The sequence below is a fragment of the Myxocyprinus asiaticus genome, chromosome 28 (genome assembly GCF_019703515.2).
Source record: "Myxocyprinus asiaticus isolate MX2 ecotype Aquarium Trade chromosome 28, UBuf_Myxa_2, whole genome shotgun sequence".
NCBI classification, from domain to species: domain Eukaryota; kingdom Metazoa; phylum Chordata; class Actinopteri; order Cypriniformes; family Catostomidae; genus Myxocyprinus; species Myxocyprinus asiaticus.
Window position 1 is genome coordinate 1,457,958 of NC_059371.1, and position 13,672 is coordinate 1,471,629.

Below are 13,672 nucleotides of genomic sequence, written 5' to 3' on the forward strand. Positions count from 1 at the left end.
CGAAAATAGAATTAGCATTTAAATTGATTACATTTAAATTTGAAAATGCACGATTATCAAAAGAGAGTATAATTTACCATGTTTTATACACCCGTTTCAGCAGGCATTTGTTAAACAAGCCTTAATATCATGTAATGTAGGAACTTTGACTCATTTATCAATATTAATAAAAGTGAATGTTTATCGCAATGCTGTAGCAGCTGCAGGGGACATGGGAGACACGTCCCCCGTACTCTTTAAAAAGGTGATTTTTGTCCCCCGCACTTTTCCAAGCTAAACCCATACCGAGTCCAAATGGTGGATTTGTATACAGTATTCTTTGCGTTTTGTTACTTTGGGCTGATTGAACGATTGACCATCCAGCCAATAACAGGTGAGTTTCATGAGCCGAAACAACCCTTACGTAATAGGACGTCAGTCAGACAGTCTAATCAATGCGGCTCCTTTAATTTCTACAAAGTTGCTTTCAACAATGCTCATTTATCCATGTTTTTTATCGCCATTGATGTTGATCTAAATTAATAATCTAGAGATGAGGAACACACAAATGAGAGTTATTTATCGGCATATCGTTCTTGATTGACAATATTATGTGAAATGCACTGCAGAAAAAAAAAACACAAATTGTAAGTGGAGTTTATATCAGCGCATGAGTCTTCATTAAGTTATGCTTTTTACATTATGTTTGTGAGGTAATAGTTTGACAGGTTGTTTTTGCCAATTTAAGCAGATTAGTAGATCTGTTTTAAATATGTAAAGCTATTTTTAATATCAGCTCCTGTTTTTTTACTTCTGTGCTGGTGTGCACTCGACAAACTGTAGGAAAAAAGATAGATCTGCTGTGTTCTTAGAACACTTAGGCATTTTACTGAAGTGAATATAAATGTTGACACGCTTTTTTATACATGAAAACATACAGACGGTATTGAAACTCATAATTATTATAAGACCATTATTGTTGTCTTTTGATAAAAGTCATGCTCAGCAGCTCACTAACTGTAGGGAAATTATAGATTTGCTTTGTTCTTATAATGCTTAAAACCTCTACTAAAGTCTCTTTGTAGGTCTGTAGACATACACATTTTAAAGGATTAATTTCACACAAGACACTCATTTGTCACCACCTTTTGGCATCACCAGAAATGGTCACTGAATCATTAAATGGATCTGAACGAATTTTGGTGAACATGTCAAAACACTTGAGCCACCCGGATACATTTAAATCCCACAATGCACAAGTACAGAGAAAAAAATAAAATTGTGCACATGCACAATTGTCATTATTGTAGGCTAATTGATTAAATTATTTATTTATTATATAAGGACCAGCTTGTCTTTCTGTTTTATTAAGTTTCAAGACAAGATATATTATTAGAAATTTTACAAACAATATACAGGTTACATTATCAAGGAATAGAAATAATATTATTTGTATGGCTCATGAAGGGGTGGAAGGGAATGAGGAAGCAGATGATATAGCATATATGGCTATAGCCAAGAAGACTTTAAAAAATTCAGAAATAGAAATAAGTATACCATTAAGTAAATTCAAAATCAAAGGGTTAATAAAAAGAGCAATACAAGGAATGTGGCAGGAAATGTGGGATAAGGAGGGAAAAGGAAGGCACTTGTACAGTATACAAAGGGAAGTATGTCATATCGATTTGTGGTAATAGAAGGAAGGATTCGGTTATATCAGGTCTCTGAATAGGGCACACAGCACTTAATCAGTCTTTACATATCATAGGAAAACATGATACAGGCTTGTGAAACACATGTGGACTGCCAGAGTCAGTGGAGCATGTGTTATTATAGTGCATAGGATATAATAATGAAAGGGTCATGCTTGAAAATCAAATCAAGTCATATGGATTGTTACTTCAGAATTTGCTTAGAAAGTCACCAAAAATTTATAAGGTTTTACTAGACTATTTAAAAGCAACAAATCTAATTAAAAGAATTTAGTACAGATGTGAAAACTTTTTTTTTCCTCAACATTGATGCTCCACACTCCATCTCAGTAGGTGGTGGAAATGCACAATAAGTTTGGAACCGCCACAAAACCGAAAGAAGAAGAAGAAGAAGCTGGCCAATGTTGAACATGAACGTGTCTCATTTGGAAGGATGTGTCCTCCGGAGGTCACATTTGTCGGCAGCATACGTCATCGAGGCTGTCTCGTTTCATAAAAGCGAGTAAGACACTCCGAATGCAGCCTTCGAATGCGACCTTCTTTCATGGGAATTCGGAGGATGCATGAGGTGTATCCTTTGTGGGCACTCACAACCCACAATTCTTCGCTTCAATGGAAATAACGCCAATTTGCCCGTAAATATGTTCAAACGCAAGGAATGTTAATTCCCAAGTTGAAGTACCTCAGTAGATGGGTGCAGAGTATATAATATGTATAATTACAGTGCATCCGGAAAGTATTCACAGCACTTCACTTTTTCCACATTTTGTTATGTTACAGCCCTATTCCAAAATGGATTAAATTCATTATTTTCCTCAAAATTCTACAAACCCCATAATGACAACGTGAAAGAAGTTTGTTTGAAATCTTTGCAAATTTATTAAAAATAAAAAATGAAAAAAATCACATGTACATAAGTATTCACAGCCTTTGCTCAATACTTTGTTGAAGCAGCTTTGGCACCAATTACAGCCTCAAGTCTTTTTGAGTATGTTGCTACAAGCTTGGCACACCTATTTTTGGGCAGTTTCTCCCATTCTTCTTTGCAGGACCTCTCAAGCTCCATCAGGTTGGATGAGGAGCATCAGTGCACAGCCATTTTCAGATCTCTCCAGAGATGTTCAATCGGGTTCAAGTCTGGGCTCTGGCTGGGCCACTCAAGGACATTCACAGAGTTGTCACGGAGCCACTCCTTTGTTATCTTAGCTGTGTGCTTAGGGTCGTTGTCCTGTTGGAAGATGAACCTTCGCCCCAGTCTGAGGTCCAGAGAACTCTGGAGCAGTTTTCATCAAGGATGTCTCTACATTGCTGCATTCATCTTTCCCTCGATCCTGACTAGTCTCCCAGTTCCTGCTGCTGAAAAACATCCCCACAGCATGATGCTGCCACCACCATGGTTCACTGTAGGGATGGTATTGGCCAGGTGATGAGTGGTGCCTGGTTTCCTCCAGGCATGATGCTAGCCATTCAGGCCAAAGAGTTCAATCTTTGTTTTTCATGGTCTGAGAGTCCTTCAGGTGCCTTTGGCAAACTCCAGGTGGGCTGTCATGTGCCTTTTACTGAGGAGTGGCTTCCATCTGGCCACTCTACCATACAGGCCTGATTGGTGGAGTGCTGCAAAGATGGTTGTTCTTCTGGAAGGTTCTCCTCTCTCCACAGAGAAATGCTGGAGCTCTGTCAGAGTGACCATCAGGTTCTTGGTCACCTCCCCGACTAAGGCCCTTGTCCCCCGATCGCTCAGTTTGGCCAGGCGGCCAGCTCTAGGAAGAGACCTGGTGGTTCCAAACTTCTTCCATTTAGGGATGATGGAGGCCACTGTGCTCATTGGGACCTTCAATGCTGCAGAAATATTTCTGTACCCTTCCCCAGATCTGTGCCTCAATACAATCCTGTCTCGGAGGTCTACAGACAATTCTTTGGACTTTGTGGCTTGATTTGTGCTCTGACATGCACTGTTAACTGTGGGACCTTATATAGACAGGTGTGTGCCTTTCCAAATCGTGTCCAATCAACTGAATTTACCACAGGTGGACTCCAATCAAGTTGTAGAAACATCTCAAGGATGATCAGTGGAAACAGGATGCACCTGAGCTCAATTCTGAGTGTCATGGCAAAGGCTGTGAATACTTATGTACATGTGATTTTTTCGTTTTTTATTTTTAATAAATTTGCAAAGATTTCAAACAAACTTCTTTCACGTTGTCATTATGGGGTATTGTTTGTAGAATTTTGAGGAAAATAATGAATTTAATCCATTTTGGAATAAAGCTGTAACATAACAAAATGTTTCAAAAGTGAAGCGCTGTGAATACTTTCCGGAAGCACTGTATATTAATATATAATTAAAATAAAGTATTAGACTAAAAGTACACCTGTAAAATCTATTTTCTTTTCTCTTTACATCATTATAACTCTCCTAAAATGTACCTCATACATTCCCTTCCAAAGAAACTTTGTTCCCTTCTCACTCAAAGCACTTGCACTTGTTAAAGAGTGGCGTGCTATCATGGCAACCATGTTATGTTCCGTTTTCGTTCATCCCACAAAGGCCGTCTCGTTTAAAGGAGACTTGTTTAAAGGAGGACACTCGGTATACTGCAACCTTCAAAGGACGCGACCTCCGGAGGATGCATCCTTCCAAACGAGACACAGCCATTATGTGGTGTAGTAAATATAATTCGTCTTACGTGATAAGATATGAGCTAGAACGTGGATGGAATTTGGAAGGGATTTTAGGGATGAGTGAGAAAATAAGGGAATGCTGCAAGGCTCTCTTTCATTTTCTTAAAAATACAGGATTAGGCGGTAAAATATAGTTGTTTTATTTATTTATTTATTTTTTTACTTTTATGTAACCTGATGTAAAACCCTGATGTTACACACTCCGGTACAGTAGGTGGCGGTATGCACCTATACGCGTTGGTTTGCGATCCGCCATTAAACCGAAAGAAGAAGAAGAAGAAGAAGAAGCAGAGGTGGAAGAAGATGGCCGGTGATGACGTAACGGCTCGTCGGCGGAAGATGGCCGCTGTGAGGACGCTCTCCGGTAACGGCAGGATGATTTTGCTGGCGTTTGTTTGTGTGCTCGCCACGGTGCTGGGCGATGAGCAGGTGCCTGTGGTGGCGTGGGCGAGTGACGGGTAAATGTCCGATAGTTTATTTGTGTGGATTATAATGATGGAGATTTGAGACCGTTAGCATCGGCTGTATGCTAGCTTGAATGACACGGTCGCTGTCCAGTACTGAAAAAGCCTCAAATAACACACACTCAAGCTTTCAATATTTAAACCTTCGACTAAACCACATATGTAATTATTTCAGATCAGTGTTTTTCATCATAATAAACGCGTTTACATTGCACTGCAGACATGAGTGTTGATGGTGTTTATTACAGCAGGAAGGCTACTGTCGTGCCTAGGTAGACAGCTCACTAGGTTTTTGAGACTGTAATGATTTAATTCTGTAGTTTTGTCTTCATTTGTTTTATTTTTAAAGGACTGTCTTATTAATGTTTGTATTGTGTAGGTTTGTCCTGTCTCCTGTGAATGCTCCATCAGCGGGTCACACAGTGTCAATGGATGAGCTGGAGTCATATCTGAACAGAGCTATGAGCACTACACCACATAACCTGCTGCTCTTCCTGCAGGATAAAGTATGCACATCATCATTGCTTCTCCTTTCATAAAGAGAGACATGTGAAGCAGTCTCTGCTTGCTTTTGTGAAATGCATCTCTTGAGTGAGACATGAAGCCAGTGCTGCCACATCAACAACACTAGAAGTCTCTGGCACCATCCACATACACAACAAACACATCACACATGCATGTAGTGCTATATCAATCTTGTGCATTTCATGCTGCCTTTAAGTTCTTGCAGATGTAATATTTTGTGATCTGATTGGTTGAATTACCTCCATGTCTCATTCAGTTGAGTGTTGATGATTTCACGATGTATGGAGGAGTATTCGGAAACAAACAGGACAGCGTCTTCCACAATCTTGAGGTACGCTGATGTGTTTTCAAATTCTTATGAAATTAATTTAATGCCAGTTAAATTAGAGAAGTGTATTGTTTTGTATGTTCCTGAATGAGATAGAGCACCAGGCAATATAATTCTTCAAATTTAAAAATGTTGTTATGAATAATGAAACCAAATGTTAATGTTTTGTGAAACCAAGGTATACTCTATAGAATCCATTAATACTTGTCATGTTGGATAATTAATTTCAGATTAAAACCCCATGAAAGTGCTTGTTAGTTGGTTTTGTTGATTTGTGTCTAAAGTTCTTTGCACGTGTGTGTGTGTGTGTGTGTGTGTGTGTGTGTGTGTATGTGTATGTGTATGTGTGATATTCACAGGCAGCTCTGCGCTCCTCCTCTTCATTATGGCTGCCGTCTGTGTCATCGTCTGCTACTGCTTCAGTTTCTACTCTGCTTCAGAATCAGATTGATACAGCTCCTCTCTATATGAACCCAGAAACCCTCGCTCAACTGCGCCTCAATGCATCTGTCGCCGCACTGCTGGTGTTCCGCCTCCCATACAGCGGCGGGTAAACTAATCTTTCAACTTTCACATTAGCTACTGTATATTCAGAACACAATACTATCCTACTGCTAACTGTGCAGTATCTGAGTGTTTCTGCAACTTCAGGCACTTCTAGCACTGTGGACTTCTAGAAAATAAATTATTGATAAAGCATTTTTCAAACACTCAATATTATAATTTTTTTTTTAATTTGTCAATTAACAATGCTCAAACGTGTATAGACATGAATCACAGGACATTTATGCCGTATTTGTTGAAAGTCATAAATTCCCACCACAGTGTCATTGGAAATGACATTTTTAATGTTTTTAAAATAAAATTACAGAAGCCTTTGTCTTGCTAAGGTTAATTTCATAGTTAAAATTTTATGTAACCTAAATACACACAATTACATAAAATTTTCACACTTTTCCATAATATAGCAAAATTACAGCTTGATTAGAAATGACCCCCCTTCAGTGAAGCATGCTCTTCACTGATTCTTTTGTCCACTTTGTTAACAAGTTTGTCCACTTTGTTTATAGAAGTCATTTTGACGCAATAAATAATAAAATTGTTTGTTTCACTCTTTGTTTAGGTGATCATAGTTTTAAACATATAATAAAATGTTTTATTTAAGGGGTCATGAAATGCTATTTTTAAAAAAAATAATTTTATTATCTTCCCTGAGGCCCACTGATAATATCAGTAAAGTTTTTTGGACCAAAACTGTCATAGTTTATTAATAAATGATAATTTTATGATAAAAACCATCCTGTCTCTGGCCCTCTGTCTCAAACTCTCAGGTTTGTCCTCAGCGTCTCATTTAAACTTCAATGTAAACGCTCACTGTTCTGATTGGCTAACATCATGCAGCCCCTCAAATTCAGCCATATTTGAAACTCAATTGAAGGAGAATAAACAAGCTCCACAACATTATAAAACTAAATTTCAGGGTTTACACACAACGCACATCCAACACATTGCATCGGAATATATTCAACTGTTCACTCAAGCATCAACATCATAAACTATCAAACAGTCATGACATTTGAAATATTCATGAATTAAACTGTTTACTTACAGTTTTGTTGTCAAGTCCAAGTGTTTTTAACTGCTCCATTCTTCAATTACAGTTCCTTTGCAAAGCTTGAATCATATTATGAATGGTTTACAAGCAGTCCACGCTGATATTCACAAATACACAGTCCATAGCACTGTAAAACATGACACACACATAGTGCACTGAGGTGCAGATCACCAGAAACGCATCCAAACGGTCAAAGACGTCCAGCTTGTGCCTTTTTACATACACCAACAATTAAATGTAGCACAGATGAGCACAAGAACACAGTTTTCAAAGCCTGATGTTTCAAACAGGTGGAAACTAAATGCTAATTTTAGACTGGGGAGGAAGTTTTGAGTTCTGAAATTTACAGTATGTTTTTATAGTACAGTTACCTCTTATATGTCTAAATATCAAGGAAAATTTGAATTTGAATTTCATGACCCCTTTAAAATGCATTTTTATAATTTTATTTTAAGTTTTTTATATTTAAAGCTGCACTACGTAACTTTGCACTCTCTAGCGACATTTGTGGTTGAAACTTAAAACTGCAAGCAATTTGCAGAAGAACACATTACGTCAGTTGTGTTCTGGCACTGCTCTTCTGGTGGATGAATCTCCCAATTTAAGCTTAACTGGACATCGCCTGTGCGTGATCATGACTAGAGCTGGAGTCATAATGTGCTATTATCATGTTGATATTATGTTATACGATTAAACATTTGAAACGGAAATATTACTTGCTTTGATGAAGATAAACAACACTGTTATTTACATATTTCAATGTATTTTACACTTAAATCGCTTAAATACGCAATATAACAATTACAAGAAGTCAATTTACAACGTAGATACATCGTGAGAAATGTTCAATTCATAAAAGCATGACAAGCAATATAAGCTTCAACAACCCTACCAGAAAACATATCCAAGAATTATAGCAGGTAAACAACTTCGCCAAACGGATAACAGATAAACATCCATCAAGAGTGCAACGATGCTGTCCTGAACTGTGTGAGTGTGACTGAACTGAGTTGAACAGCGTAGTTAGTTTCTCCAGCCGGCACTTCTTTCCCATGCGTGCGGACATGACGTAATGACACAAGGACGAACATCATTAGCCAGCGATTTCGTGCCAAATTGAACCCGACAGTGCAAAATACAAATCATTTTTATTTATTTTTTTTTTTTTTTGGTACACTGATTGTTTATGTACTTAATAATGGCAATTTGTTCATTTTTAACCAACATTTTTTTACATTGAGTCTGATTAAAGGTTAAAACTGTAAAATCTGCTCAGAAAAGTGTCAAAAATAAATGAAGGTCTGGTAAAACCGTTTCTATATCAATTTTTAGTTAGACCTTCATTTAACAAAACAAAAAATTTAAAAGATGTTCAAAAATCTTCTCATTCGTTCATCACTCTGCAAATGAACGGTCAAATCAAGCTCATTGCATTCAGTGGCATACAGTATTCATGCAGTGTACTCTGCTGTGGACTGTACTTTATGGCAAATGTAAAAGGTCTTCCAGATATTCCATGCATATGGAAAATTTGCTTGAATTAGTACAAGTTTTATGGTAGAATGCCATTCTGAACATTGCCATAGTTTTTCATCAGTAGGGTTGAGCAGTTCTTCACCAAGAAAAAAGAAATAAATGGTGTATAGAGGAGCATTCCTGAATCTTGAACCTTCTTTAAACCTGAAATGGAGGACATGAAAAGATTGTCTTTTTCTTGCAGGCCTGATATGATGTCTGCTAAAGAGGTGCTCAGTGGAAACGGTAAGTGTCATATCAAACCGCATGACCAATCATGAGCCTTGTGCTCCAATCAACCATCTGATCACACATATAATAATAAAACTGAAGCTAAGCTAAACAGACATAGAAATCAAAATTCAACTGCGTATTGTTGTTTGTTGCAGATGAGGTGATTGGTCAGGTGCTGAGTATCATGAAGGCTCAGTCTGTGCCTTACACTGCTGTGTTCACTGCGCTCCGGCCCTCACGAGTAAGACCCTGACACAAACCTCTACACGTTTACACATCTTTAAGTATCACGGAATGTATAATTTTATGACATGGTTACAGTGAATATCATGATATACAGTAGTTATTTTACTTATTCATATATAAAGTAAATGACAAAAAGTGTTTATATATTAGATAACCATATGGTAATACCTATTACACACCCGCCTGTGATCGCACATTATTTGAATTCTATATTAAAGTGGTATTGCTTGGCACAAAACTCTAAACAACTAAACTCTAAACTTGACTTGTCTGGGATACATCCAGCTCTGTATTTTCACATGTTTCATAGTTGCTTTCATGTATTAATCATGTAAAGCAGTCCTGCCCACTTATAACAACAGGCACATTTATTAAAGGGGTACAGCAAATGCTCTGCTGACTCATTTGACACGTTGCATGATATGTACCGTTACACCACCCAGCCCTACCTTCAGTGGCCTTTACATTGATTATATCGTTTACATTTTTAGCAATTGAATGCATTTCCAAATAGTTTTCATTTGAAAATGAGCAGTTTGTGCTACAAAACATACAATACTGCTTCTGATTGTGTCTGTGTGAGTTTATGTGATTATGTCACACACAGTATTTTGTTGTGAATGCAGTAAATTAAAGGTAATCTGTCTCAGGTGATTGAGGAGGCGTCTCCCGCCGTACACTCTGTTGGCTCACGCTCCCTCCTGCAGTCTCGGCACGGGGAGCCTCCTGCTCCATACATGCCGGTAGAGTTTAAGGAGAAGGGCTCCACCTGCATCCTCTTTTGGGCGGAGAAACTGGTGGTCAGCCAGTATCAGTCAGGAAAGTGGGAGAGACACGACCTCACCTCCAAAACCTTTGGTGAAGGAGTGACGCCTGACCTGACTGGATCCTCTTGCAACGAGACTCACTCTAGGTAAATACTGCTCAGCCGCTGCTTGGATTAACCCTTCCAGTTTAAGTCTTTTAACTTAACTTTCAGCTTGTATTCTACACTTCTAGAGCATTTAAGTCCACAAATATTGTTAGTCAAGTTTAGCCATGATTTTGTTTTTCATGACTATTTCCCACACTCTGACACTAGCAGGCTTTTTTCGTGCTACCGTGACTTTAAAAGAAAATGACCTCTGTTATGAGTGGCTAAACTTTTCGCATGTGTAATTAGCAACAACACCACAGCGTGGTTGGTCATATGCTAATGAGTTTGTGGTTTTGACATCATAACCGTGAAGATTTTGAATTTTCTATTTAAACGACAGGCTGGTTCTGAACTATGTGGATGTCCTGAATTTCCATTCTTTCAAGCTCATGTAAGTGTCAAAGTCTGTCATTCACACACATAATCTCAGTCTCTGTGGGTCAGTACAGAGGTTGACCTGTGCTTCATGCTCTCCTCAGTTTTGTCATGAATCAGCGTCACTATAAGGTTTCGGCTCGCCGCTGGTTCACCATGGACCTGGTTCAGTTGGAGTATGATGGGAAAAAGGCCTCGTTCAACGCCAGCCGTCACATCTACGCTCCAGCTGAGTACTCGTACCGATGTGAGTCCGTCAGCAGCTCCCGCTACCCTCAGCTCTCTCCACACTCGGCCAAAGACAACGCCAATGAGTGGCAGATCTCATTTGACGACTTCCAGGTATCTGCTCAAAAAAAATAAAATACAAATAAAAAATCAAAGGGCAAACAATCAAAATGGCTGGTAGTAAATAAATGGTCAAAGTCTCATCATTTACTCACCCTGATGCCATCCCAGATATGTATGACTTTCTTTCTTCAGCAGAACACAAACAAAGATTTTTAGAAGAATATTTCAGCTCTGTAGGTCCATATAATGCAAGTGAATGGTGATTAGAACTTTTGAAGCTCCAAAAAGCACAAAGTCAGCATAAAAGTAATCCATACGACTCCAGTAGTTAAATCCATGTGTTCAGAAGTGATATGATAGGTGTGGGTGAGAAACAGATCAAAATTTTACTGTAAATCTCCACTTTCACATTCACATTCAGCCAGCTGCTGGCTGGGTCAGGTCAAAGGGGGAGATTTATAGTAAAAATATAGACTTAAATATTGATCTGTTTCTCACACACACCTATCATATTACTTCTAGAGTAATTCCGTGGTAATATAATATAAAGTATTATTTTATAAATTTACACAAAATAATAAAACATTTGCAAATATTACAACTTTTGCTAGATTTACACTGCTAAATAAGGCAGAAACACTTTATAACAGTCTGTGAAAAAGGGTCCATTCAATCAAATGAAGTACTGTCCTACTTTTTTTTCCATTGAACATTCTGTTTCACATTTAAAAATACATACTATTATGGAACTCAACTCTCAAAGACCCAAGCATGCCTATTAATGATTCTTATTTTTTTCTCTCTTTGAATGTATTTTTAGGAAGCCATTCATTATTAAAAAAACAAAAAAAAAAACAAATCTTGATTTTTTTTAAGCATAATTTGTTATGAGGTGAATTATGTGTGATTTTTAGAAAGTTGTGACGTGAGACAGTTCAGAGTGCCAGCTACTAGTTTTACAATAAAATGGGTATTATTTAATTGATTTAAAGTAACTGTGATTGTACCACAGTAGGTCTTGGAGGGTTAAATGAGTCAGATTGTTAGATGAGGTGTGGTGAAAGCTAAAGCAGTATTTTCTCACCGTGTGGTGTGTTACAGATCCAGGGCTTTAACGTGGCCGGGAAGGATTTCTCTTACGCCAATGACTGTGCTGGTTTCTTCACTCCTGGTATCTGGATGGGGCTGGTGACATCTCTGCTCATGGTGCTGGTTCTCACATATGGCCTGCACATGATCATGCAGCTCCGCACAATGGACCGCTTCGATGACCCCAAGGGTCCTGCCATCTCTGTGCCCCAGACCGAGTGAAACACTCAGAGCCAGTTTCCTTTCTCAACTTCACAGCATCAGTGTTTGCTTGGGTGAAAGAATGTGTTGTTCTGTACTTGTCGTTTTGTGTGTCGAGGTGCTGCTGGTTCTTGCAGTGATGATCATTCCATGAAGAAGCATGTTTATGACTGAATCTCACTACAGCATCATATTTTACCCCAAAATCTATTATCTATAATATTTTGGACTAATCTATTGCGTATATATATGTTTTTCATTTCTCATAAGCACTATAATTTCTTTGAATCCCTGTGTTTACATTTCTGGGAAAATCTTATTGACAAGGGAATTTGCTAATTGAGGTACTGTCCTTTTGAAATGTGAATTGTTTTGTTTGGTTTTGTAATATGTGTTTGTCATTAGATGCTTAAGCCAGTCATTTGATGCTTGTAAAAACCATTTGACATTTAAAATACGTCTTTGCAAATCTGCATGTTATGATTTATTGCTGCAACAGAGATACATTATTCATGAACATTAATGTTTTGAGTGTGCTGTAATTGTAAATATTAAGATAATTGTTGTATAAGTTATTAGATGAAATCAAATTTATTTGTGGTGTTTATGAATATAGTATTTTTTTTTGAGTGTACCTGCTGTAGTCCAGTGTCTATAGTTGATCCCCTGAGTTTTGTGAGAATTGATGTTTTATGACCACATATGGATGGGGGAAATATGGGAATAATGGGAATATGGATCTTGCTTTACTGAAAAATGGTTGTGCACTGTATTTAAAGGCATTAACCAAGAGAAAAGCTGGGGTTTTTTCCCCTCTAAATAACCAATCCAAAAGTATGTATTGTAATCTGTTTCTCACATATTTATCATAATTGGTATGTAATAATAAAATAAGAAACAATGTATGTGCTATTATAAAAGATTGTTATTAATCATCTAATGCAGGAAAGTTTGAACAGTGTGTGCTTTTGAATGTGCATATTGTTTCTCTTTAATAAACACAATGGAGGAAAAAGTGCTGTTTGTCAAAACTTTAGAGTGCGTCTCAATCAGCTCCCTTGTGTAAAACTATGAAGTACAAGCCTTATTTTCTCTTTAAAAGAGATGTTGAAAAGTAATGTCTTCATTCATAATTACCATGAAAGTGAAACAATCTTTTTAATATTTAAGTTGTAAAAAGAAGGTTAAAAATACACTCCATATATTTTTATTTCTTTATGCCATTTATCTGTTATAACACCGTACATTTTAATATCTTCAACAAAAATAAATGATAGTGTAATTTATACAGCAGTGGCACTGACCTGCACAGAACAGGGGCTACAGGGGCGCAAGCCCCTGCCCCTTTCATTCACAAATCTAAAGGTGCACTTCACAAATGTAAAGGTGCCCTTTTAAGCGGAGGTGCCTTTAAAAGTGTGGAGATTTAAGTGGAGGTGTCTTTTCTACAGCACAATGTTGGGATTTTAGCTTAAATTAAAGACTTAAATGGTTGTGGTT

General features: G+C 37.6%; 1 protein-coding gene across 1 annotated transcript; it reads left to right on the top strand.

Moving 5' to 3' along the window:
- Positions 1-4,651: 4,651 nt before the first annotated feature.
- Positions 4,652-13,208, top strand: LOC127419210 (V-type proton ATPase subunit S1-like). Its single transcript, XM_051660426.1, has 10 exons — positions 4,652-4,831; positions 5,217-5,343; positions 5,619-5,693; positions 6,050-6,240; positions 9,026-9,066; positions 9,210-9,295; positions 9,951-10,213; positions 10,557-10,607; positions 10,696-10,933; positions 11,984-13,208. The coding sequence occupies exons 1-10, from the start codon at positions 4,677-4,679 to the stop codon at positions 12,191-12,193; spliced, it is 1,437 nt and encodes a 478-aa protein (XP_051516386.1). The 5' UTR covers positions 4,652-4,676; the 3' UTR covers positions 12,194-13,208.
- The last annotated feature ends 464 nt before the right edge of the window (positions 13,209-13,672 follow it).